The sequence below is a fragment of the Chaetodon trifascialis genome, chromosome 19 (assembly GCF_039877785.1).
Source record: "Chaetodon trifascialis isolate fChaTrf1 chromosome 19, fChaTrf1.hap1, whole genome shotgun sequence".
NCBI classification, from domain to species: Eukaryota; Metazoa; Chordata; class Actinopteri; order Chaetodontiformes; family Chaetodontidae; genus Chaetodon; species Chaetodon trifascialis.
In genome coordinates, this window is record NC_092074.1 from 2,704,059 (window position 1) to 2,730,468 (window position 26,410).

Here is a 26,410-nt window from a genome sequence, read left to right on the forward strand (position 1 = left end):
TTCTGTTCCCCTCAGGGTGAATCGTGATAACTCTGATCCCTTTTCCTAAAGCTCCATCAGCAGGTGAAAATTTCACTTTGTGTAATAACTTGATTCAAAACCACTTACCTACAAAACTAATGACATGCCCATCAGCTTTCACTGTGTGTGACATTAACATTATCAAATGTAAGCATGCTAACCTAAAAAAAAAAAAAAAAAAAAAAAAGATATCTGCTAATCATCAGTATGTGAGCATGTTGGCTTTAGCTTGTTTACAGGCACGATATTCTAAATTAGCTTAACCTACATTAGCTCATGCTATATGCTGTATATCCTTATGAAAATAAACTCTAAATAAACTTGTAATTCCTGATCATCACACATCACACTGCAAAAGCATCTGACACAAACACTCACACAGGAAAACGTGCATCTTTTCACCATTCCATTTATTTCATAATGCCTTGCTCACTGCCATATACTGTACCTTAGTTCCCAATAACTTACTAGGAAACACCTGATAAACAGTGTGCTGTGTGTTTGGTAAATTCTTCGTGAACAGAAAACTCATGAGGAGATCCAGTGAAGTCACTCCTGTACAGACGCAGATTTAAAAGTCAGACTCGTCAAGTCTTACACTTTTAAAAACAGAATTGCTTAAAATAAAATTTGTACATGACCAGACAAAACAAAGTGATTGTGCAAAAATACTTGAGGAATATGAGACCAAGAAAACAAAAATCACATCCAATGCTTCCTTTAGAGTACATGTTGTTGTTTTGGATCTTAAGCTGGTGGGAGACATTTACATTATTACAGCTTTCTGACATACATCCTTCTCACTCCCCTCTAGAAAGAATTTCATTCAATGTCCTTTACATTAAAAATAACCTTTTTTAAGCATTTATCCCCACTAAATGTCACATAAAACAAGCACTTAAAATGCAGGCAACTTCTAAGGCAACATGTGAACTAAAAACAAACTACATAATGTATAGGGAGCTACAGGCTCCACTATTTTGTCCGTAAGGGCATTCCCAGACCAATAAAATATGTCCTAATGCAAAAATGACACAAGCTATCATACAAAGTGAACTACTGAATAGAAAAGACTGAAACATCTACACGCAAAAACAATACTGAAGTCAAAATGAGAAGTGAATCCACAGCTCCCTGCGTTTGCTCTGGAAGCGAGCTGTGAGTGTGTTTTTAAGAGCATGAGGAGCAGATCATTACAGCTGCATCCACGCTTACAAACCCCGAGCTATTCCTTTTCCTCCTATGTCTGACATGAAGCGCATCCCCCTCTGAACCAAATACATCAAACACTTTGAAGACGTAAACAGGTACAGTCTGTGGAAGGGCTCATGCTCACGATTAAAAAAGGGCGGTTAGAGCTAAATGTGTTGATTTAAGGGGTGTATGTTTTGCATAACAGGGATTCCACGCACACGCTGCAGAGCAGGTTTCAAACATCCTCACTGCTCTCAAACATCTGCATATGATTCACACATTCTGCTGAAGAGCCTTTGTCTTGGTTTTCACATTGTGGAGGACGGTGTGGCTGTCAGCCGCTGAGGAGTAGTCACACGGGCAGCCCAGAGGCCCTGAGAACAAACATACAGGAACACACAAGCTGCACTCATCGGCCTGCCATCACACTCAGACGACACACTGCCGCTGAAGAGAGGTCCATCCCAGTGCACAGCAGCACAGTCTGGGGGGATCAGGATGGGGTGCAGTGATTGTTTGGTCTGCAGTCACAGAATACACTGTGAGGATGTGCAAAGGTATGTACAGAGGACGCTGTCTTCCTGCTGGACACAAGTAAGGGTCTACAATGCAACATGCAGGACACAGTAGAATGCAGGTCTCTTTACAAAGCTGGACTGGGAACAGAGTGTGCGTGTGTGTGTGTTTGTGCACAGAGCATGAGAGTGGGTAGTGTTATAGTGCTGGGGTGAGGAGGGGGTGGGCAGGGAGGGGATGGTAGCAGTTCATATGTCTCTGTCTCATCACGATGTGCCCTGTCTTTTTTGTTGCTGGACCCGGATCAGCTCCAGCTGTTTTTTGCACTTCTGGTAGTATGTGGACAGACTCTTGTTCTCCTCCAGCAGCTTTTTGTGTTCCTGCACCAGACGGGACGTGTTCTGCTGGTCCTTCTCATCTTGGTCCAGTTCAGCAATGAGCTCCTTCCTGCACAGAGAGGACATGAAGCAGTGTTAACCCTCTGAGCCAAGCTGTCTTTGATTTGTTTACACTCCAATGACAGACTTGTAGCACAGTCTCTACATTAGGGCTGTCACTTTTTCAAAAGTTGGAATGAATTCAAACTAACATGAACGTCAGAATGTGCTACGGTGGTCTACGTTAAATAATCCCACACTTGCACAAAACACCGGCAGTGTTGCTGGTTTTGGACAGGGCCTGGTCTAGATGCAGGCTGCTTACTGGTAACAGCTTTTTTCAGGATTCTGATTAGAATAACTGAATTCATATAATGTGAGACGTAAAGATAATCTGGGCTGCCAATTCTCCCACAGTAACTGTAAAACACATTCCACAATATCTATTTTCACATACAGTGTAAAACTTTAAGCAGCACAGGCAGGCAGGAGTGACTGTCAGTTGCTATGGTTACAGGATGCTCTCTGCCTTGCCTCTCTGTAACTTTTTTGTGATTTATTAAATTAGTATGCCTATGCAAAGTCATGAATATAATAAATTGAGAAGATCCCCAGATACCCTCGCCGGGTTTGATTTCCTGATTCGGGTCATGATGTTGAGAGGTCAACAAGCATGCTGATCAACCACATTTATTCATCACTATGACTATGAAGCTGACATGGTTATTATGAGCCTGATCGCTGTGGTGGGTAATGTTACAGAAGGCCTTCTCACAGAATGAACTGAATCTCTGAAAATGAAAATAATTGATGGCCACAAAGCAGAAGGCTAAAAGAAGATAGCAAAGTGCTTTCAGGCAGCAGTTTCCTCGGTTTGTAATGAAGTTAATAAATGGCAGTTAACAGGAACAGTGGAGGTCACGCTGAGGTTTAGCAGACTCTTGAACAACACCCAAACGAATATGACCTTCAAGAGTCCTCAGAAGAAAACCTTTCCTGTGTCCTCACCACAAAATTCATAGTCAGAAGTCTGCAAAGGAACATCCAAACAAGCCTGATGCATTCTGCCAACAATGACTGATGAAGTTACAACAGACAATTTTGACTATAATGAGCAAAGGTTTGTTTGGAGAGAAAACCCTCTCCACGGGTGGACTGATCATGCTTTGGGCTTGTGTTGCAGCCAGTGGCACAGGGAACACCCTCACAGGTAGAGGGAGGAATAGATTCAGTGAAATACCAGCAAATTCTGGAAGCAAACATCACAATGTAAAAAAGCTGAAGATGAAGAGGATGGCTTCTACCACAGAACCATGATCCTAAACACAGCTCAAGAGGACCAAGCTGAAGGTTTTACCAAGGCCACGTAATGTTCCACAAATAGTTAGAACAGTCAATACAGTAGATAAAAAAGCAACGGTTATAATAATAAAATTAGTCATATTCTTGTAATATAACTTTTAAATTGTGACTTAACTCATATAATCACAAGCATATATTTTTATTATTTGTACAAACATAGAAACAAAGAAACAAAAAACCCCCACCAATCTTTCATGGGTTTTGTCACTTCAGTTAGCGCTCTTATTTCTTATTTATTTTTAAATTTTGCCTCTTTCGCTACCCATCATGCTTTGGGTGACAAAGAGTAATTAGGTCAGCTGCTGTGTCCAAAGCAGGTTTTGAGTGTGTAGTATGTAGCTGCTGTATTCCTGAAAGTGAAATGATGTCAGATCTAAATTGAACTTGTTGGTCTGTGTTTCTTTATTCGCAAAGATCATTTATAAGGGAAGAAGCATCACTCAGTAACATCAGCACACACCACGAGTGGAATGAGCGCTTCTGTAGTTCCAACAACTCCAACAGAGGGAGACATCATCTCTCTAACCAGCTTCTAATCCATCACTTACTCTTTTATGGACATCATATCAGTGATTGAGGACTATTGGCTTTAAAGTTATAAACCAGGACCTTCAGAATTTTGATGAAGTAGCTTCTGAAAAATAAGCTGAGTCTGATTTAGGACTGTGGATTTGGCCCCTTTTACTTACAGCAAAAAGACTTTAGGAAAGGATCTTTCAGCAGATGTTTTGTGTCATTTCATGTCAGCACACTGCAGTACAGTACAGTCTGCTATACTGCGTACACTTAGTAGCTAGGACAGAATTTGGTCGCAGCAAGTGAGTTAGCTATGAGCTGCATGCCACATCCGAGCTTTTAGGTGGCTTTCTGTGTACACACACACACACACACTAAAATGTCTTTATCATGTGAGGTGGCCTTGGTATGGCTGTATTAAGAAGCACACCAAACCAAACCCTTTCTAGGCATAAAAAGAAAATGAATGAATGAAATGAAAACTGGCAGATTTGTGCAGCTCAACTTACTTTCTCTGGATCAGGAGGGCGATCTCTGTTTGCACTTTCAGGTATTCCTGGGCCATCTTGCAGTGCTGCTCAAACACGGCCATGGACTCTTTGGAGTTGGGACAGGGAGCGAGAGGCTGGAAATATACACACATGGTGACATGACTTCAAAATGGTCTGCTCAGGCATTAATGTATGCATGTATTCATATCAGCTGTAGGCAGATAACAAATGAATACATCAAAGATCTCACTGATGCTGACCAATGTGTTTTTACAGTCACATTCCACTTTTTAGATAGCATCATGTTTTACAAGATAATCCCTTCATAAGCAAATTGGTACTAGCAATTTACAGTGTCCTTCAATTTATCTTTGAGAGGAAGGACACAGTTAAAGCTGACTCAATGCAGCGCAGATCTGACAATAGGTAAATAAATGACTTGTATGCAGTGTTGTTTGCTGGAGGCTGACTGGTTGGTGTACCTGTAGCTGGTGATCCAGGGTGAGATAAGCCATGGGAATGGAGTTGTCTGAGCCATTGGTGTCTGAGGAAAGGGAAAGAGTGTCAGGGCTGTTTGGTTTTAATAAGACTGCACTGAAGTGCCGGCTGTCCACCACAGACCAGCACTGCAAATTATTGATAACATACACAAGATGTCTCCAGTGCAGCCAGAAAGACTGACATTCATCCTCTGTCCACAATGACATGAATGCTATTATAGCCACCACGTTTAAAAGGGTGACTAACGGGAGTGGCCCTTTTCTCAATTGATCAACTGAGGTGTAGTTCACTCACCTTCACTTATTTTTCTTAACCATGAATCAAAGACAGGGATCTTTGAGGTAACGGTTAGCAAAATGCAGGCCAGTGAGGTGGCTTTAGCACCTCATCTGTTGGGCATCTCAGTCAAGGTTTTAAGCACTAGGCTTATTTTATTTTTCTCAGGTTTATTGAGAGAATTGGCAAAACTTAATTATTGGTAACTACATACATATATAGTGCAGTCTGTCAACTGACCTTATTGAGCCAGCACTGTAGACATATTGGATCTTTTCATAATATCTGTCTCTTTCTGTAGGGTGCGTGTGTCATATCATCTCGTTCACCCAACTGGCCCAAGGGTTGTGTTGTGAAAGGCTTAATGAGTACCTGTGGGGTCATCAGGAGAGAAGTAACCTCTGCTTGTCTTATCAGGGGGCATCATCCTCACACTCGGACTTGACGAGCGGCTGCTGTTCCTGCTCCCCTGCAGGAGGACACAAACACTGTCAGACGCCTGGCAAGTCAGACGTAGCTTCTGACGAGGCAAAATGTGATCTGGACAACAACAAAAATAAAAATGAAGCAAAAGCAACCTGCTTATCATCCACACTTGGCAGCATATCCCAGATGAAGCTTACTGGGGTGAGTTTTGATTTGGTCAGGTTGCAGTTATCACTGTGGAGTTCATGCAAAGTGGCTACATGACAGCTGACAGCTGACAAACTCTAACCAGGAAACACATTGAAAATGAAAGGATTGGACCAACATGAATGTGGTTTTACATCTTTTTCAATTTTTAAATAGCTTGCAGAGGCTCAAGCACCACTTTGAATGAGTCAACCTTCATTACATAGCTGACACTGCAGTACATTGCACTACATTTCTTTAACATTTATTTCCTGAGTTAGTGCCTTCAGGACATCATTTAATGGATAAATGACACCATGACCATGGAAAATCAATTCCGATTGGCCGGCAGCAGTGGACTCATTTTCAGTAACCTGAAGGGATGACTGAACACCTCTGCTGCTGGTGTTTATTTGCAGCTCTCAATGAATGCTGAGCATTTCTCTAAATAAGGAAACAAATACTTTAAGACAAACACACAAATATAATTTGAAACATGTTTGATATCTGTGTGTATTTAGATCAGTAGGAGCAGAGAAGAGATTTACAATCAATTATATTCAGCCAAATTTAACATCATTAACATAAAAATTATGACTTAAGCTTAATATGCACCTAAAATCGTTCAAAACCAAACTATGAATGTTGGTCTAAAGCGCAACAGGATTATTTTGTAAACAGTGGTATAACAACATATACCATTAAATCTGAGGTTAATCCAATGCTACCAACAGACAACATTTCATAGTGTTTCTCTAGATCCCAGTGAGGGAATTAAAGGATCAAAACGCTAACAGAGCAAATACACACTAACAAAAGTCCATGATCAACAGCACGGTCACATCACTGGGAATCTGGAGGACAGGTTGATCCCACAGGCAGCACAGAACAATAATCTGCTTAAGCAACAGCATATCTGTGCAGGCTTTATGCACTGAACTCTAAATGAACTTTTGACTGCACAGAGCTGTGGGTTAGCTACTAAATAAATGAAGACAGATGTTTGGGAAGCAGGTGAAATACTGTGAGCCAAGGAGCTTATTTGAAGCTGTGCGTGTTTGAGGAAGAAACGCCGGGCTGTTTAGTCTTCATATTCTTGGAGCTGACATATCAAACACATCATATTCTGTGACATTTTCTCTCCAAGGATTGACAAAGAATATACCATGTGCTTTTGAAATACTGCATCAGTCAAACATCCACAAGGCTTCACAGACAGAAAACAAAGATGAGAGCGGCATATAAAAACATAAAGTGCATGAGGAAGGCAGAAATAAACCTCTCTGGTAGGGTTCTGGTGGGGTTAAAGTGTTGTCTAAAACTGATTATCTGTGCATCATTGATCTCTCATTGAAGAGAAAGCATTAGCCATCTTTGAATCATGGGTGTGTATAACTCTCGTGTTAAATAACCTGAAGTCATCCCTGTCTGCTGTCAAAATGATGTCAAAGGGATTTTGAATTGATTGTTTTTCACCATTGACAGGAAATAAGGTCTATGGAGATACCTCATAAATGCTCCTTTAATCTCCAAGCCACCGCATGGGTGTCCTGTGCACATGTTTGATTGACAGCTGGTCTAGCAGGAGAACTGAGAAATTATATTTAAAAAGAAATCCTTGCTATTAACTGCAGTTTACGAGCGAAAGCCATGCTAACTGTCTGCTTGTTTGGTGGTGAAGAGTAAAGAGCACAGTATCTAGGATCCCAACTGACCGATGTTGAAATTATGTTGACTGATGTAAGATTTTGAGCAGCTCAGTGTGCTACAGCCGATTAACTCAAACCATCTAAAATGCAAAATTGTGTGAACTGAACACTTTAACCTTTCTGGATATTACTCTAAAGTAGACGTTAGCCAGAAAGCTACGGTGGGTTGCAAATTCAAGTGTCAGAGCAGCCGTCTTGCTGTTAAAATGTGTTTTCAGTCAACACAAGGGATTGACAACCTGATGTCTTACATGCAGGTTCTGACTTATTGTACAGCAATGAAGTTCACACACTGATGCAACTCCCGCAGCACTACACAGATGTATCATACTGCTCGTGATCAGGCCACTTTCATATCATTCAATTCATGATATGAGCGACAGAGGGACATACATATTCACAGAACTGGAGTTTCGTGTAATATCTGTCATCTGATCCAAACTGTTTTCATTCATTGTGACAGAGCGTGATAGTAGTTAGCAGGTTTGCAGTGGAGATGGTTTTTCTAGATAAGCCTGTTTTTAATTTGCAGCATTAGAATCCAGGAGAAAATACAAGCAACCCAAGCTGACCAATCATAGCTCCTGTGGTCCTCATGTGGTATATCCTTGCAGCCAAAATACATGGGCAACGGACGTGGCGTGACATGTCTGCAGCTGCATGCCCACAGCAGAGCGTGTGCATTATAATCAACTGAAGCTGCTACACTGACCACAGACGCTGTGCAATCCACGCAGGCATCATGCTGCTCATCTCTACTTTTACATGCCGGGCCTATATCTATATCTGTAACAGTGGCGATGCCCATACCCACAGAGCAACCTTGTGTGTATTTTTGCATTTCACATTATAATAAATCAGTCAATCTTATCGTATTTATGATCCTGTTGTCAAATCATTCAGGTAATCAATTCAGTACTGGTTAATAAAATCTATGCTTCCAAACCTTACTTAACCAACTGCATTATCACTTGGCAAAACTCATTACACACACAGTGAAGCTGACATGCAGCCACACAAAACTCCTCTCTGTCCTGCCTATGTGATGCCTGTGACCCAGGTATTTCATTTTTTTGTCTTTTACTGAACACGGGATGTGTAATTTATAGAGGACATCTGTGGTTAAAAGCATGCAATTTGACTGGAGTTAGACTCAGTAAATGTAACACCAGCTACACAGATCAGTTCAAATCCTTGCCTTAACAGTGACTTATCATCAATGAATGAAACTTCACAGACCCTCTGCCACTCACTTCCACTGTCTGTGTCTTACCTGGCTGGACTCTGTGCCGATGCCTGGCAGGTCCTGCACAGATCGGCGTCTCTGAGGCTCGCATGTGGCTGTGGACAGGATGGACAGAGGGGAAAGAATGAGACCCAGAAGAGTTTGTGGACAGTCGTAGTGGGAGATCGGTACCCGTGTTTACGTGAAGGATATCCAGACCTACACATGGACAGCTGCACCGATTCACCCCTCTATGTCCTGGCCTGTCAACATATGCTGTGGTGTGGCTGGAATGTGACCACAGTGCTAAAAACTCCCAGCCCCACGGACAGCACGGACAGCGCACGCACGCACGCACGCACGCACGCACGCACGCACGCACGCACGCACGCACGCACACACACACACACACACACACACACACACACACACACACACACACACACACACACAGTATGTATACACAAACTTATCCATAAGAGCAGCAAAACCAACTTATGTGGCAGGTTGGCGCTGACTGGCTGCTTTGGGTTTGGGGCTGTCATCACTGGCTATTGTACTGCCCAGATTAACACCAACATCTCTGAGGTCTCACCTGAAGAGTAACCACAATTAAAAGATGTCACCTGCTCCACCTGCTTTAAAGTACAGAGTCTGTACAGCCACGTCTTCATGTCCACTGAAATGTCATGACAGCTGTTGTGAATTACGGGGTTTTGGCAGTCCTGATGTCCTCCACAGTTTTTAGTATCTATCTCACACACCAACACTGAAGCATATGAGTTAGTGAAACCCTCATCACTGTGTAATGATTCCAACAGTATAATGTAGTAAATAATAGTTTTCCAATTGCTTTCTAAGCAGGCTCATACTAAGTCACTTTTGTTTACAGCGTTTCCTAAACATGACATTCTAAAGTTCTGTGTGCTTTCTGGACCCAAATGTCACCACAGGATTTGAAGATTTGGATTTGTTCAATATGAAGCATGGCGATTGTTGCTAATCAGTAGGACTGTTACACTTTGTCAGTCTTAACTGATCTAAAACATACAGCATCATCATTGCTGTTAGGTGAAAACCTGGCATGTCCAAAAAGAGTTACTGAGGCTTTTCCCAACATCATGACCATGCACTTTTCTGTTTGTTTTGTTCATTCAATCAATCACACTTTTTAATCGTTAACAGATGCCCAAACATGCAGAAATGGATGCACAAATTTTAAATGAAATAAAATAAAATTTGCTTTCCAAGGTTTCACATAACAGCAATATGCAATATGAGCAATCGTGAGGTGGGACTTCATAGGGGTTTTTCCACAGTGTGTGTACATTTCAAATCTTTACATGACCAGGAATTGATCAAGCTGATTGTTTCACACTTACTCACACTTCAGAACTCATACAAATGTCTGGGTTTATCTGGTCTAGGCTCTATGGCACAATGAAAACACAGCACAAAGGAAACACACAAACAAACAAGCACTTGAATGAAAACACTAGGAACCTGTTGGATCTTTATTTGCTATATCTGATGTTGTTGCAATAAGCTGAGTGGAACACTCTGCAACTGTGGTCATGAAACTAAACTGAATGTAAATATTTTCTGAATTTCTGCATTTACAACTGAATACATGCAGTGTTCATAAAGTAGTCTATTGTACAAATAAGTAATGAATTTGGATGCCCATTATGAACTTGCAGCCACAATTTTTCAACGGTTGGTAGAAGGCAGGGGTGTAATGGTACATGTATTTGCCCATACGCAGCCATTCAGTGCAGGTTGTTTTGTTTCTGCCATCTGCCTGTTGATTTGCTCTGATGCACTCTATCTTAGTCTATCTCTGGCATGTGGGGAACATATATTTTGAAAAGGAACGGACTAAAACTGTGTACGACGTTGCTGAACCAAGCTTTGCTATGTTTCTGGTTCATTATGCACAATCTACAGTTGTCCAGGAATTACTCACTATCCTGACAGCTGCTCTTACTGAAGACAGATGGCCTGATAATCAGACCGAATTGGCATTTTCTTTCACTTAAATATCTGTATTGTAGAAAATACTGAAGGAGTCTACAGCAATTCACATAACCGTGGGAAACCCATAAATGTCGAGCCTTCAATGACATGAGCGCAAGTGCTAAATGAATGTAAAAAGTTTAAAAACACTCTAAACCAATTCTAACCCTGTTAACTAATCTCTTCTTTATGTTATGTATGTGTCAAAATAATTTTGAGTAGTCAAATCCAAAAATCCCTCTATGTTTGAGTCTTTTGCAAAAATGATGATGCATTACTGACATACCGACCTGTTTTCTTATGGTCCATATGCCAGTGTTGTAAGCAGTTATTCAATGTTTACATTTTGTCAAAACAAAAATACAAAAAAACAGTTTCTTTTGTGTTTCTTGCTGTATTGAAAACATCTTGCACCATGACCCCATAGTTACTGAGGTACATACCAAACTCTGAATTCTGTATACCGTTATACTCCTACTCAATGGCCACCAGGGATTTATGTGCTGAGGAGAAGACATGATGTCCAGGTGTGCAGATGCCATGATAAGTGCCCTACCTTTAACAAGACGCACCTCCTTTGACACTGGATTAAATTAGCTCATTTAACGTGTCTCACACAGCTCAAAAATAGACGCCTCCTCTGACATCCAGAGCTGTCCCCATTCCTTTCATCTGTATCTCTACATGTAATAATAGTTCTGACCCTCAGTGTGAGACAGATTAATCAAAATGACTTTTTCCAAAGTTAATGGATGTAAAGACAGCAAGAGGGGGGAGAAAAAAAATTAGCCATGCTTTCTCTATGTCCTCTATGCATGAAAGGCAAGGACAAGCTCAAATGCAGAGAACTGGCGCAATGATTCACTCCTGCTACCCATCTGCTGCAGCCAAGCCAGAGAGATGGCAGAGAGGACAGGGCCATGAGTTAGGATGCTTATCTCATCTGTGTCACCTGATCTGATGCATGACTCCAACAGATTTCTTGAAGTCAGGTTAAGATTTGCTGTTGGTGAAACAGGTGAGAGAAAGACTCATCAACCTCTGTGGAAACTTCTTTAGCTGGAACTAGATTTGGGGTGTAAAGGCTGACACCAGATGAGAATATTAACTCATGTTCTGCTTCTGCCAGCTAAAAATCACAGAGGACAGAGCGACATAAGGCAACTCTGTTGTGTGTTACTCCAAGACCAGCTCAATTTGATCCTTTTCTTCTATAGAGACTGCCCTATGGCATGCAACAATTCTAATACGAATAAACATTCTGTGGTTGTTATCATATGGAGTGACACACAGGAGAGGGCCATGTCAGAGCACAGCAACCCACAGGCTCAGCCAAGCCAGCTCCACCCAATCACCAGGAAGCCCAGTGGTCCAGTGATACCTGTGACGACGATCTTGGGGACATCCAGAATGGTGCCGAATGATGCCGTTTTACGGTGGCCTCGTTTATACTGGGGGCGTGCTGCGAAAACACACACATACAGCTGCGAACACAACAAGCATGCAGATGCAGACTGACACAGACTGGGGGCCCACAGCTGGACTGGAAATGTGGGCCACACACATGCAGGGCATACAGTTAACGTGCAAGGGCAGCATGCACCCCGTCATTCCAGACACTGTGGAGGGGTACTGCACAGACCGTCGGCAGCCACTGTACTACCTTTCTCAACCCAAACAACAGCAGACATTCAGCTCCAATGCTGTTTGGACAAAAAGCTCCACAATTCAGTCTAAGAACAGAAGATGTTGATTCTCGAATTGCAGGAGCTCTATTCATTAATGTTGCATTAGAGTCTGAAAACATGAAGACCAACAACCAAAACCCTGAGAAACACTCTGCACTCAAATCAGAAGCTCCTGAGGTTTAATTTCAGCCTGACAGCACTGGTGAGTTTGCTGCTTTCTGTCAGTCTTTAAAAGAGGGGTGATGGTTGGCAGCTGGGTATGATGATGGGCCTCGGTTTTCAGGGGCATGTGGATGAGAAATCAATTTTCACCTCAAAGTTATAAAAGCAAATAATAAAGAACCTGCCTCTGGTGTGGGGGGACGAGCTTCTTGTAGACTTGAAAAAGGCTTCATTCCAACAAGATTTGCTTAGACAATAACACTGCATGCATTTCCTGTGCAACTTTTCTTATCAAATGGAAAATTCAAAAACTCGTAAGAGCGTGCCAGATTGCCTTGATTCGCTCCTCTTCCGCTCTGCTTTAATGTGCTGTTCTGTACTGTGTAATGTCTGGCATTACCTGCAGGTGCAAATGGCATCTTGGGCTCCAGCTCTGACAGGTCAGCACTCATTCTTTTGCTGTCAGATGATGCCAGGCACTGTGTTCGTGCAGGCAGACTCTCAACGCTGCCCCCCCTGGACAGAGGCAGAGTCCTCAAAGGGTCTCCCTGAGAGAACAAACACAAACATTTCACGACAGAATCTTGATTTGATTTCACTTGTTTTGATCACAATGGCAGAAGAATGAGTAAGTGATCTACCTTTGGCTTGAAGTGAGGAGCAAACTGAGGTGTTATCTTGATAGTATCATTGCTCCCTTGAGAATCACTGTGCTCCATGTTGGCATCGCTTTTGTTGCTTGCACTGGTGCCAGTGTAGTCCAAATATGAACCTGTTAGTCCCAAACACACAGGACAGGTTTCATGCTTTCTCAACTGTGGTGCTTTTCATGTAAGATCTGATATAATTTTTGTGGCATTTTCTGCTTTTTATCTGATGGTTCACAACACTGATAACATTTTGACAAAAGCAACAACCTCAAAATAATTAAGAAAAAGTAGTTGTAGTAGTAAATTGGATCTTGAACCCCGATGCATTCAGTTATTGGTACTATTTTAACATGAACTTCCTGTACTGGTTTAAAGTTGTGAAGGATTGAGTTTGTAGAGGATTCTTGTACCTGTACTAGTTGCAGAGTTGCTCTGTCCCTCATCTGAATACTGGTATGGATATTGCAAAGGTTCATCATATCCTGGGAAGTACTGCAAACAGGAGGAGGAGGAAGAAGGAACAGCAAATTACACTGGATTTAACAAACAGTTAATTCAGATTTTCATTCCCGGCAACACACTCCTTGATTGTGTTCAAGTGAACCAAACATACACCTTTCTACCTAAGCTCAATGTGTATGAAAAAGTGGGGTTAATTCCAGTGTAATAACTTTAATTCAAGTGTTGTGGTATGGACCAAATAATTGGGCAGAGGCTGCTTGAAAAGGTGGGTTTTGGTCCACTTCCAATTGGACTCTGGTGCAATCATCCACAGAATTTTATGACAGTGACTGTTCTATGATTTAAGTATGAATTCAAAAGCTAAACTACTTTTAAAGAGCCATGTGTGATTACCTTCATTAGATGAGTCATGATCTTCACTATCTCCTCCATGGAAGGCCGCTGAGAGGGGTCTTTAGACCAACAGCGAGTCATCAGACTCTCAATGGGCTTGGGCAAATTTTTGATTAAAGGAGGTCTTGTGCCTGAATGTTAAAAACAAACACACAAAAAAAGAAATGAAGAGTCACACAGAGTCAAAGGAACAAATAATCAGAATCAGATATACTTCATTGATCCTCGGGGGAAATTGTTTAATAAACAGGAGCAACTGCAACAGGCTGCATGCACGGTTGGCGCATGTGCACTATGTATATGGGTTAGCATCACACCTGACAAGCAAAGAAATATGGCAAATTCCTGCTAAATCCCCTGAGTCTGGCTGCTCGAGACACTAATGACTCAGGCGGGGAGTTTCAGTGGTGAAAAATATTAACCATGTCCTCAGGTATTATTAGTGTCCCATTAGTATTCTCCTCCATCCGTCTCTGGATCAGAGGAAACTGCAGGGGGTGCCGCACAGGTGAACATGCTTCTTAGCTGCTCTCTTCTGGCAGGCTCTTAACTTTGACAGACTCCCAGCAGGCCTAGCAGGGCAGGCACGTCTGAGGACTCACAACAGATGACAGCTGGACCCCCCCCACCCCCACACACACACGCACACAGTGACTGTGTCAGTGACTTACCGTTGTGTACAGCCCACATAATGCGAAAAGCTGGTCCTCCAATTTCATCAAAGGGCTTCCTCCGAGTGATCACCTCCCAGAGAATGATCCCCCAGCTGAACACATCACACTTCTCGCTGTAATTGCTGCCTGTATGTACAGAAGAACACACAGCAACTGTTAGGTCCTTTTCAAAGAGGGAAAAAAGGCTCTGTTTGACATTGCTGACGGGCTGATAAAGGTAATTCTCTGTGGCACATTTGAGATGAGATCGAAGATGTGCCTGGGAATGCACAACAGCTTTTATCTCATCTCCGCTTTCAGGGGGGAGGAGGATGAAAATAAGGGAGCAATTTTTTTACTAAGGAACAGCTCCTGTGTTGCTTAATTACTGGGCCTATTATTGCAAAATTAAAGTGCACAGCACACACCTATTCTAAAGTTGCTGTGCTGAGGCTTTCTCATAGCATTTCACATGGATGCAAATTAGTTGTAAAGAGTTCACTGGGAGGGCAGAAGTGAGTTGTTTAATTGCACTGGAGTCTTGTAGCTTGCTCCAAAAACAAGATAATGACTAGGGCTTAATTCATCTTTCCTCCTGACCCTTTTGCCAAGAACATGTCTCATCATGTAGAAATACATTAGGCTCCTGGCTGAATGTGAACACAAATTCTACACTGTTGTCTCCCAGGGGAAATAAAGCCACCAGCATCACTTCATTCATCTTCTCACTATGCTTGGGAGATTACCATCAATAAAGCAGGAAAGTAAGGCTGCTGATGATAAATCAAGAATTAATGCCTCCATGCTGGAAGTGCTAAGAAGCCATTAAGGCAAAAGGTGACAAAACAAAGCTGGGTACAAGAAAGAGCTCATACAGATGGGTGGGCTGGTTCATTGGATTGTGGTGATTATGTGAGCATTTATATAAATCAAACAGGAACTGGACACATATGAGCACTTTTTAGTTAAAAAACAACTGACACGGCAGGTATCCAAAGCCAGTCAACTACTTTGAATGCCACTCATACTCAACGCTTTCCACAAGTGCATACGGTGAGACGGGTGAATAGCAGCCAGCAGCAGACCAGGACCAGACCATGCTCTATGAAACATGTGCGATTGTCAGTAGGAGTGGTAAAGTAAAGGAAGATCGTCCACAAGCTAATCAATCAAGGGTGGCACCAGATAAAAAGAAAAAAAAGGAGCTCTTAAGGGTTGCCAGATATATTTTGGCAGCTGTTAATATACTGGGGCCACCCGTCCAGAGAGAGAGAGTCGCCCATGTTTTAATGTCCGGCCATCCGGCCAACAGCTGGCGTTTATGGAAACTCTGCATACTTACCTTCAAATACCTCTGGGGCCATCCATGCTGCACTTCCTTTGTTGTTGGTCATGTGGGTCTGAATGTCGCATGCTGTTCCAAAGTCACATATCTTCAGCACCGTGCCGCCTGCCACTAGAAGCAGACTAAAACAAAGAAAGCAAGAATTAAACCACAAGAAATAACTAAAAGCTTTCTGACTTAAAAAAAGGGCTGTACCTAGCAACAGGTACAACATACAGGCACAGTTCCTCTTGCTTCATCAGTGAATGATTACCCATAGCCAACCAGTCAAGAGGCGGGAGGTCTCAGTGACCTTTGACCACCAAAATCTAATACGTTCATCCTTATGTTTCTTGTGAACGTTTGTGCTAAATGTGAAGAAATTCTCTCAAGGAGATCCTGAGATGTCTGCATACAGACAAACCAAAAACATAATATGATAACAACATATAAGTACACATAACATATTAAACATCTTTTTGTTTAACAGAAATATACAATTTTCATTCTTATTCCTTTAATTATCTTGTGAACCCTTTGAACTCCTTTGAGAGGGAGGGGGAGCGCATCCTGAGCCCCAGATTGGGAACCAATGAGAAATGTGCAGAAGTGTGATTCCAGATACAAGAGCCGCAAGATATATTCTAATGTGATAACACACCAAATGACAGTGTAATACATGTACTTTAAATGGCAGAACACATCAATATTTTAATGGAAGGAAGGAAATGAAAGCTCAGGCTCAGGAGTGACTGTAGGAAGAATCATTAAATAAAGTAGAAATAAATAACCCAGAATTGACAATCTGTCACAATGCATGACCTCATTATTCCTAGAAACTCCACAACAGTTCTCTAGGAAATAAACCAGCTGGTCATTTCCAGAGAGTCGTGCCAAGTCTTCTTTCCACCAGAGTAGAGAAAACAACCTCTGGGTTCTGAACATGCTTCAGTAACACTATGTTACTGGGTGGTCAGACTGAACACCACACAGCTTTAAAAATGCAAAGGGCTTCATTGGTGGGCGCATGATGCCTCAGCTACTTTTGAGATAATGGGATACGATCCAGTAGCCAGTGTGAGTAATAGATCCATCCGTCAGCTGCCAGAACACTGTCCAGCAGTGTCTAACACTAACACAAACAATTTTAAAACTCTGGAATTATCACAATTACTTTTACACCCTGTAGCAGTGAAGAATTTTGAGTAACGTAACATGATTTAATTTGCCAATTTGGTACATTGAAATTACAGTTTTTTTGTATTCACTGCAATGCATGAAGGGGCACAGTTTTTTGAAACAGCGCTAATGTTGGTCTGTACCATCTGAATAATGTATTTGTCACTATGAAAGAGAAATGAGTCGCACTTGACCAAAAGTGCTTTTTCCTCGTGCATGTTTTAAAGCAACTTTTTCACACCTCTACAAGCCAAATTTTGCATCTAAATAGGATCAAATCTGGCAATTAATGGTATTAAAAGCATTTTAAAACATTTAACTCTGCCATGTGTGATATGCCAGACCCCTTTTTCTCCTGTACTTCATGTCCTGCATGCTGTTTTAAAATTCTATTGTCAATTCTACTGAAAATGTAATAGTAGTGTTAATAAAACTTTAAACTGTCAAAGAAATATTTTTAAATGAATAACTTGAATACAGAAAGTGCTAAAAATACGAAAGAAAAATGAAATAGTCTTGCTAAACTGGTCTTGTACTAACACATGGGAAAGGCGGTTGCTCCAATACAATGAAAGGTTAACATGAACCATGTAAATGCTATTAAAAAAGAGCTTGCAGGAAAAGCTAAAATGCTGCCTACTTTAACACTTCTGTACAACTGGCTGCACCTGGTAAGACACAAGAACTCCACATGTACAGATGTAAAAACCTTGCATGACAACATATTTTGATTAAGTGGCTTGCTATACTACGTGCCTCAAGAAAAACATCTGGCTCACAATATCAAGCAGACTGACCAACTTAAACGTCAAATATTTGTTGAACAACATGAACTTAACCCAACAAATATAAAGAAAACCACAAGGCACTTCGTTGGGACAGTGAAACAGAAAACAAGAGAGTGTGAGGTGAGGAGGAGCATACTTGGGTGGCTTGAGGTCCCTGTGAATGAGAGCCTTTGGTTTCATGCCATGGAGATAGGCCACGCCCTGGGAACACTGAAAACACCAGCTCATGGCATGGGAAGCAGTGTAATAGGGGAGGGGTTCAGCACCATGCAGCACTGTGGACAAGAGAGCACAGTCACAACCACTACCACCACCACCACAGACAATAAATGCCCAGAGGAACCGCTCACACACACAAACACGCACGCACACACGCGCGCACACACACGCGCACGCACGCACGCACGCACGCACGCACGCACGCACGCACGCACGCACGCACGCACGCACGCACGCACGCACGCACGCACGCACACACACACACACACACACACACACACACACACACACACACACACACACACCTTACACACAGGGCCGCCTACCCTTTTCTTAGAGTTTCTTTAACAACTTAATTCCAGGAGGGAAAACTGAGAAAACATTGTTCAAAAACAGTATTCACAACTCAACTGAATGAAATCAAAGTTATGGTACAATAGTGTAGGCCCCAGAAGTAACTTTGATAGAGATTCAGTAAGTGGGGAGGGGAGATAATTGTGCAGTGTAAAGCACAGCAGAGTCATGTGCTGTGGGATTCACATCCTAGAGAAACTTGCCAATCTGAGCCTTTTGGGAGTGAAAGCTTTTCCAACCACTGATGTGTTGAAACTAGCTATAATGCCTATTTATAGTATGAAACACTCATGCATACAATAATTACCTAAAATGATTCTTTTAGAATCAAGCAGCCTCTAACTGCATGTATTAACAATGAAACTGTGTTGACTAATTCCAGTTTATTACAACTTACTGAGCACAAGGTCACAGTTTGGTGTGATTTTTGCACAAAAACTGACACATCACCATATGTATCTTTAACAAGATGTTTCAGCACTACTGCATTTTGTTGTCTGTTACACCTCATTATTTCCCTGGCCCATGTTTGATATTTCATGCGGGGACAAACGAGGTTGTACTGCATGTCGCTGTGCAAAGACTGGCTCATGGAGGAATTGGACAAGTGACTGAACATGCAAACACAGGGAGGGTCAACTGAACAGGGCTGCTTCTCATGACTGTGCAAGGCTGTGTTCATTTCACTGCTAGCAAAGTGGAACAAATGCTGTCATCCGTAATAGAACAGTATTGTCCTCTATGTAGACTCACCATTGTACAATGACCCGCCTTCAGCATATTCCATTACAAGGCAGACCTGAGTTGGAAGGAAAATAATCAAAAATTCACACATTCAACCTTACGGACATACAAACATACAAGACTACATTGAGACACACCTTTACTGATGAGCTGGATCATTGATGTGGCTGTGTAGTTACGAGAGCTTAACACATAATAACATTTCAGTTTACTTACCGGACTGTGGCAAGAGCCATACAACTTCACGATGTTGGGGTGATTAACACGTGAAAGCTGCCGGAGCTGGAGACAAAGAGGAAATATTATGCACAATTCTATATACATACGTGCAGTTCAACACTTAAAAGAGGCCATAATTTGCTTTTTCTGTTATAGGGACAGTCAACTGTGAAACTGTGAATATTAAGCCTCATCTGAAGCCAAATAAATAACGGGAGTACCAGGTTTGATGCCAGTAACTGTTTTCTCTTGTTACTATTTGTCTTTATCTTGCAGTGCTAGCTCAGCTAACATTAGCTTATGAGGCTATTCCCAAAGACTGGGGGCGATGTTGGACTAATTCTGTAATATTGAGTGCCAGTGAAGAGAAGCAAACTAAATAATAAGAGCAGTAGGTTTATTGCTGATAATTAGGAATGGGCGATATGACCTAAAATTTACATCACAGTGTTGTTTTGTTTTTAAAATAAACAGTATTATATCTTGGAATTACAAAAATGTATAAGATACTCTACTGAAAACGTGATACTACCTCTTGTCACTTTATTAGCAATGCAAGGGAAGGAATTTCAAGAAAGACAAGATGCATTCCAGTTAACACATTCATTTACTGGAATAGATGTGTTAACATGAATGAAAATGAGGTACAGTCCTAAATCCACATGGAAAGTACAGCCTAGTGCTGTGCAATATTACGATATATGTCGTAGTGCGACAGAAAAATGTCTAACGTACGATATAATCCTCTATTGTTTATATCGTAATTTTAATGTAAATGAAGCATGAAGAACAGTATAGAGACAGCGTTAAAATGCGACAAACTACTAAAGTTAAACCATGAAGTGATAAAACTGATTGCACTACCAGATATTTTTGAATGGTATTTATCCATTTGGTATTTGTGTTTTATTTATTTTATTTTTAATTGTTTTTTAATTGTCTAGTAACAAAACAGAAAGTAGTAACAAAAAGAGGGACTCTGGCACTAAAAAGACTTTTTATTGTTTTTTAATTGTCTTGTCCCTTTATATATAAAATATGTATTTTATAAATAAAAGGAGAAAAGATCAGAGGAATTGGCATTCATTTCATGGGTGTATATATATAATCTTAAGTAAAAATACTATATCTGGATATATATCGTTATCGGGATATAAAATTACCTATATTGGGATATAAATTTTTGTCCATATCCCACAGCACTAGTACAGCCTACTCCATAATGGAGGTTAATTAGCAAATGTAATGTGGTTCATTCTCAGAGTTGGACAAGGGGTAGGATTAGACATCTCAACAGTATTTATTTGGCAGAACACCCAAAGTACTTTATGTCAGCACAATAATTACTGTACCACGGGGCATGTCTATCAAGTGCATTTACATACTGCAGCAACAGACACACATACTGACACAGCACACTGCAGCAGGGCTGTCAATAAATATAAAACCAAAGTGTAAAAAAAATGCAGACATTTGATAATGAAAATTAATATTCAATTATGGAAAAGCAGCACTCACTGAATGCACTGCATGACGGACAGGAGTAACAAACACTATGTTTCCGTTTTAACAGAAAGGTCTCTGTACAGACCATAATGTTGTCAGACACTTAGGGCATATTCACACCTGCCTTGTTTGGTTTGAACCAAACCAAAAATATCACTGGTGCAGACCATTTGGACTGGTGTGAATACAAACCATTGAACTCTGGTGCGGACCAGACAGCCAGACCGAGACCCAGTCGGGGAGGTGGTCTCAGTTTGCTTCCAAATGAACCCTGGTGCAGTTTGCTTAATATCTGAAAGCGACTGCGCTTCTAAAAATTATATGCCTTTTTGACGCAACAGGCTCCCATTGCTGCGGGCATTATGTTGTGCCAAATGCCTCTGATGCTCCAAAAGTTCTGCAAACGTTTGCAACTGAAACAAATCAATATAAGCACGAGTGCAACACGCTGAATCTCCATAATCTCCATAGATTGTTTTCACTGCCCCCCCAACCGTTTTGTCCAACGTTTGAACGATCTTGCAATGGGAAAGGAACCGCACCAAACCAAAAAAGAAACATTGTATTTTGGTCTGCACCAAAGACAGAGCACCAAAGGATCCTGGTCTGAATATGCCCTTAGTATAACAATCTGAGCCTGTCAGTAGCAAAAACAAACTATTTAAGTGGACATACAGTGATGTTGTGCAAACACACAGAGGGATCATATTGCAGCCTGTTTGGTTTGGTTCGGTTTGTCTTCATAAGATATAATGTGCAAAAACAGATATGTGAACGGTTCGAACCCTGTGAACTTCATTTTGGTAAATTTTGACAGCCCTACACAACGTGTAAAACAACAACGTGTAAAATGTGGAAATAAAAGGTCAGTGTCCCATATCCAACCGCCTACTCCGGCTATTTAGTTATAATTGGCTTTAAATTAGGTTTAACACACAGAGATTCTCTTGAGTCTCCCACGATATTAAATCCTTCAACATTGCTCCGGCGTGTAGGTCTACAATAGATGCTGCTAGCTACATAAGCTGTGGAGCGTGCTAACACCTCATTCACACTTCATTCCCAGCAAAGCATATTATTTCTAATATACTAAAGTTTTTAAAGCTTTTATCATGATATTGATAGTATTGCCAGTGACAAAACCGGTATACCACCCACCCCTACCAGTGACAGCATTTCATGTTGCTTTTTTGAGTTTATACTGGGCATAAGTTTAGCTATTTTGGGACCTCACCATGTGGATGAACAAGGACAAGCCTGCATGTAAAACCAAAAGTCTGAACAAAGGCATCAAGACAAAGAACAAGGAATAGCTTCAAAATCCTGTCAGTCCTTGCAAATCACACCTGAGTATAAGATTTGATCTGAATCCAAATCCTGGTTTCTCAATGGACAAGACTCATCAGAACTAAAGGGAGTCCCCATGACACGGCCATGACATCAACCAAGAATATTAGAATCAACGCTTCCAGCTCCACCTCACCTTACCACTCCAAGTTGCTACAGGAGGTGTATTGTTTCTAGGGCTGGGCGATATGGCTGAAAACTCTATCACGATATAAGTGTTTTATATCGGTCAATGTCGATAATTATTGATATTTTTTATGACCTATTTAAAATAAGGACCAGAAGAAAAATACATTCAATTTAAACATTTTTATTTTTAAATTAAACTTCCTCTGATTATAATCCCCTCAGCTATCAAGGCAGAAAGGAAAGGAAATGTCAACACAATCATGGAAAACAATCAAATAATAAATGTAAAAAAGTGTAAAAATGTAAACAGAGAGAAACCTGAGAACTTTTTTCTGCAGGTTTAGTGCAGGAAGTTCACAAGCTGATTCACCTTCTGCTGAATAAAATGTTTTCAAATATGTGCAGTGTTTTGGAAACACAGCAGAAACTGAGGTGGACTTGACATCTGTAACATACAAACAAACATGATAGACAGTACAGTAAGATTGACTGAACTATAAAGCCAGCCTAGACATATGAACAACTTTAGTCACTCTTCTTACTCTAAACATACATGAACTATTCAATTCTATTTTTATTGCAAGTGTGTTTAAAAAAAAACAAAACATGTATAAGAGATGTTTATAACCTGGCTTCTCCACAGTGCTCAGTGAAGCATGTCTTTAGCTATATGATATGCCGCTGCCTCCGTTATGTCTTCGTGCCTTTTAGATGATTTGTCATCAGGCACTGAAGCAGATACCTCTGCATGGTGGTCAGCTGCTTGTGCGGTGGTGCTGCGGTTGCAGATGCTGTTGGACGTTGGCAAATACGGCTTCGCCCCAAAGAGTGAGCGCGGCTAAGGTGGTTAAACAAGTTTGTGGTATTACCGTTCTTGGTGGGGACGACAGTCTTGCATAAGTTACAGACCACATTGGTCTGACTACGGTCTGACTTATAAAATCCCAAAAACTGCCATACTGGCGAGCTGACTTTCCCTGTTTTATCGACAATTTCTTCGCTCGCTGCAGCGCTTTCTATTGCTCATCTCACTCCTTGCGGAGCATCAAACACAAGACAACGAGATGGCGCAACCGAACTTGATACTGTTACATGATTGGCGTGTTAGCGTGTCTCTCTCATTGATTAGCGATTACTCCCTACGTTGCTCGGTTACCTGAGAGTGAGTGCCTTTATTCATGCAACCAACCTCGCTTCGCAACTTCAGGTTTCTTCCGACGAAGAAAAAAAAAATTATTGAATGTTTTATCGAACTCATTTTTTATTTATATTGATGACGTGTCTATCGTGGTTTTACCGCCCAGCCCTAATTGTTTCCAATCAAAATGTTCATACTTTCATTAGCCAAGGCAACAGTCCTTTAACCCATTGGACGAGTAACAGACTGTTTGTGTTCATCAAACATATTTGGATCCTGAAACAGATTGGCTGTTTGTGTATCTGGTGATCTCACACTGCCTGCACACTCATTCTATCCTCCATCGCCTACAACACATATGTCAAACTTATTCCACAAAGGGCCGAGTGGTTGAAGGCTCTCTTTCCAACCAAGCAGCAGCACACCACTCATTTCATTAGCTCTCAGTCTTCAGACAGCTGATTGGTCAGACTGCTTGCTCTTGATTGGTTGGAGGAAAAACCTGCAGCCACATGGCCCTTTGTGGAATAGGTTTGACATGCCTAGCCTACAAGGACCAGCCTGTCATTAAACAGCTGATGAAGCAACACAATGCCCCATCTGAGCTCAAACAGGCACCGGATGCACTGATCAGAACAGACTGCACTATTCAGTCTTAAGGAGGACTGGAGATAAAACAGAGCATTTCAAACAGAGCGAAAATCGTTGCAGCAATGGGCAGCATGAGACAAAGTGTTTTTTGGAACATTAAGGCATGAAAACCTATTCTAGTAGATCCATCTAGTAAATGGATGAACCTAAAAATTAGCATAACATGGCCTCTTTAAGAAGTACTCTTCCCTGCTACTACAAATGGCAATAACATGAAGCAAAGCAAACAAAACCTTAATATTAGATCTTGAAATGTATCAATTATATCGGGAAGAAAATTCTGGTGATGACATCGGCAATACCTCAACAATAAAGGCCTTCCTCTCCGATTCACTCTCGATGGTCTTGATTGCAACATCTTTGCCTTTCCATTTGGCTTTGCAAACAACCCCAAACGCTCCTCTCCCCACCACCTGTGGTGGACAAGAAAAGGTACCACAATCATAGGCATACACTTCTGCACCTTGTCTTCTGAATGATCACGAAGAGCATTAATCAAGGACATGGACAGACCACAAAAACAAACTCCACCTACCTCCTCAACTTCAATATCCTCATAGTTGATTTCTTCAAATGGATATCCAGGAGGTGTTTCAAGTATATCGGCGGATGGTAACGTTAGAGACATTACTAGCCAACGTCAGCTAGTAACTTACTGAAAAGACAGCAAAATGCAGACAAAAAGCACATATATATTAACGTCTCATCACAGTTAAATTTGGCACAAGGATGTGCAGGCTTGCTTCAAGCAATCTAATATCATAAAGGCACAGCAGTATTGACGTGTTTACACAGGTACATGGCAAGTCATAGAGCTATATACAATAAATACGTTAGCTGCTTTGAAAGAATAGCAGCACGGTTAGATATACACTCTGTCGTAAGATGTCAAACAAAATATAACGCTTAACGTTAGCCTTGTCTCAGCTAGTATGATGCTGTCAACCAACTAGCTAACCGCGTAGCTTAACTAGCAGAGCGAACTCTAGCTGCCATGGAAAAACTCATTGAAATTTAAGGGTCGTCAAAGTTGGCTTTTAGGATACGTAAAGGCAAATTACATTCATAGAGCATCACTATAAAGCGGTGCTGACAACAATTTCATATTTATATAACGCAACCGCAAGTCAAAACAAGCTACTCAAGGCCTACAACGTATTAACTCGCCCGGTGGCGTTAGCAGGCTAGCCTGGTTGCTAACGCTAGCTTACAGGACTTATTAGCTTCAACAAACTAACCCTTCGCAGTTGCCTTGTCACCAGTGCCGGCTCTCTGGACATGGGGATTTTTTTCTACTATTCACGTACGGAAAACCGAGGAATAACGTCCATTTTTAAAAACAGCCTCTCTATATCCACTGGACAGCCAGACATAACTTTTTCACAACTCGTCTAGCTGGCTTGCTAGGAGTGTATTTTTATTCTTCGCAGGAGCATCTCCATCAGGAAGTGTGTGCGTACTGCAATTCTGTCCGCTGCTCGCTGAACTGGAGCACTCATTCCAACCTGGATGAAGGGAAAGCACTTTAATGTTGAAACTTTTTGAGGTGGATCTAATTTTAACTTACTTATAACTTGCTGGACATTTTAAAATCCGAGAGAGCATAATGTTCGTAATTTAAAATTTAGCTAGTAATTATTATAGTGGTCAACGGAATTATATTTCCCTCTGAAATGTAGAGGACTTTAAGTCTAAAGTAACTTTAAATGGAAATTCTCAAGTAAAGTACATGCACCTCAGAATTTAAGTAGCCTACACAACAAAAGTAAATCCAATTGTTTGACAAAACATTCTTAATTAATTAATATCAGTGACAGAGTCGGTTGGTTGGCTTGGCTCTGCTCCCCACGTTGGGTCCCCTCATATGACAGTGGAGCCTCTGGACAACTGACAGTTCTGACACATGAACTTCATTGACATTAATATAATGTAAGTGCTGCTCACATGTCGACACATCCATATCTAATATTATAATAGATTATGACAAT

The 26,410-nt window shown here is 41.3% G+C and overlaps 1 protein-coding gene across 4 annotated transcripts; it reads right to left on the bottom strand.

Annotated features, from left to right (window-relative positions):
- Positions 1–410: 410 nt before the first annotated feature.
- map3k7 (mitogen-activated protein kinase kinase kinase 7) lies at positions 411–25,883 on the bottom strand. 4 transcript variants are annotated; one of them, XM_070987047.1, is made up of 18 exons: positions 25,661–25,883; positions 24,958–25,077; positions 24,725–24,835; positions 19,649–19,714; positions 19,442–19,487; positions 18,252–18,390; positions 16,167–16,291; positions 14,843–14,971; positions 14,172–14,302; positions 13,727–13,808; positions 13,308–13,438; positions 13,067–13,214; positions 12,198–12,278; positions 8,849–8,916; positions 5,627–5,723; positions 4,960–5,021; positions 4,496–4,611; positions 411–2,178 (listed from the first exon to the last, which is right to left on the bottom strand). In XM_070987047.1, exons 2-18 carry the CDS (start codon positions 25,048–25,050, stop codon positions 1,998–2,000), a joined length of 1,806 nt encoding a protein of 601 aa, XP_070843148.1. In that variant the 5' UTR covers positions 25,051–25,077; positions 25,661–25,883; the 3' UTR covers positions 411–1,997. The 4 variants fall into 4 exon arrangements, with proteins under 4 accessions (XP_070843148.1, XP_070843149.1, XP_070843151.1 ...); XM_070987048.1 differs by lacking the exon at positions 12,198–12,278; XM_070987050.1 differs by lacking the exons at positions 12,198–12,278; positions 18,252–18,390 and having other exon boundaries at positions 25,661–25,872.
- Between the last annotated feature and the right edge of the window lie 527 nt (positions 25,884–26,410).

Excerpts from the sequence above, each read along its gene's own strand:
- map3k7 (XM_070987047.1), bottom strand. The coding sequence starts at position 25,050 with ATGTCTCTAACGTTACCATCCGCCGATATACTTGAAACACCTCCTGGA. Across the intron at positions 5,724-8,848 it reads TCGGCACAGAGTCCAGCCAG|GGGAGCAGGAACAGCAGCCG; the intron begins GTAAGACACAGA and ends GTCCTCCTGCAG. Across the intron at positions 2,179-4,495 it reads GCCCTCCTGATCCAGAGAAA|GAAGGAGCTCATTGCTGAAC; the intron begins GTAAGTTGAGCT and ends CTCTCTGTGCAG.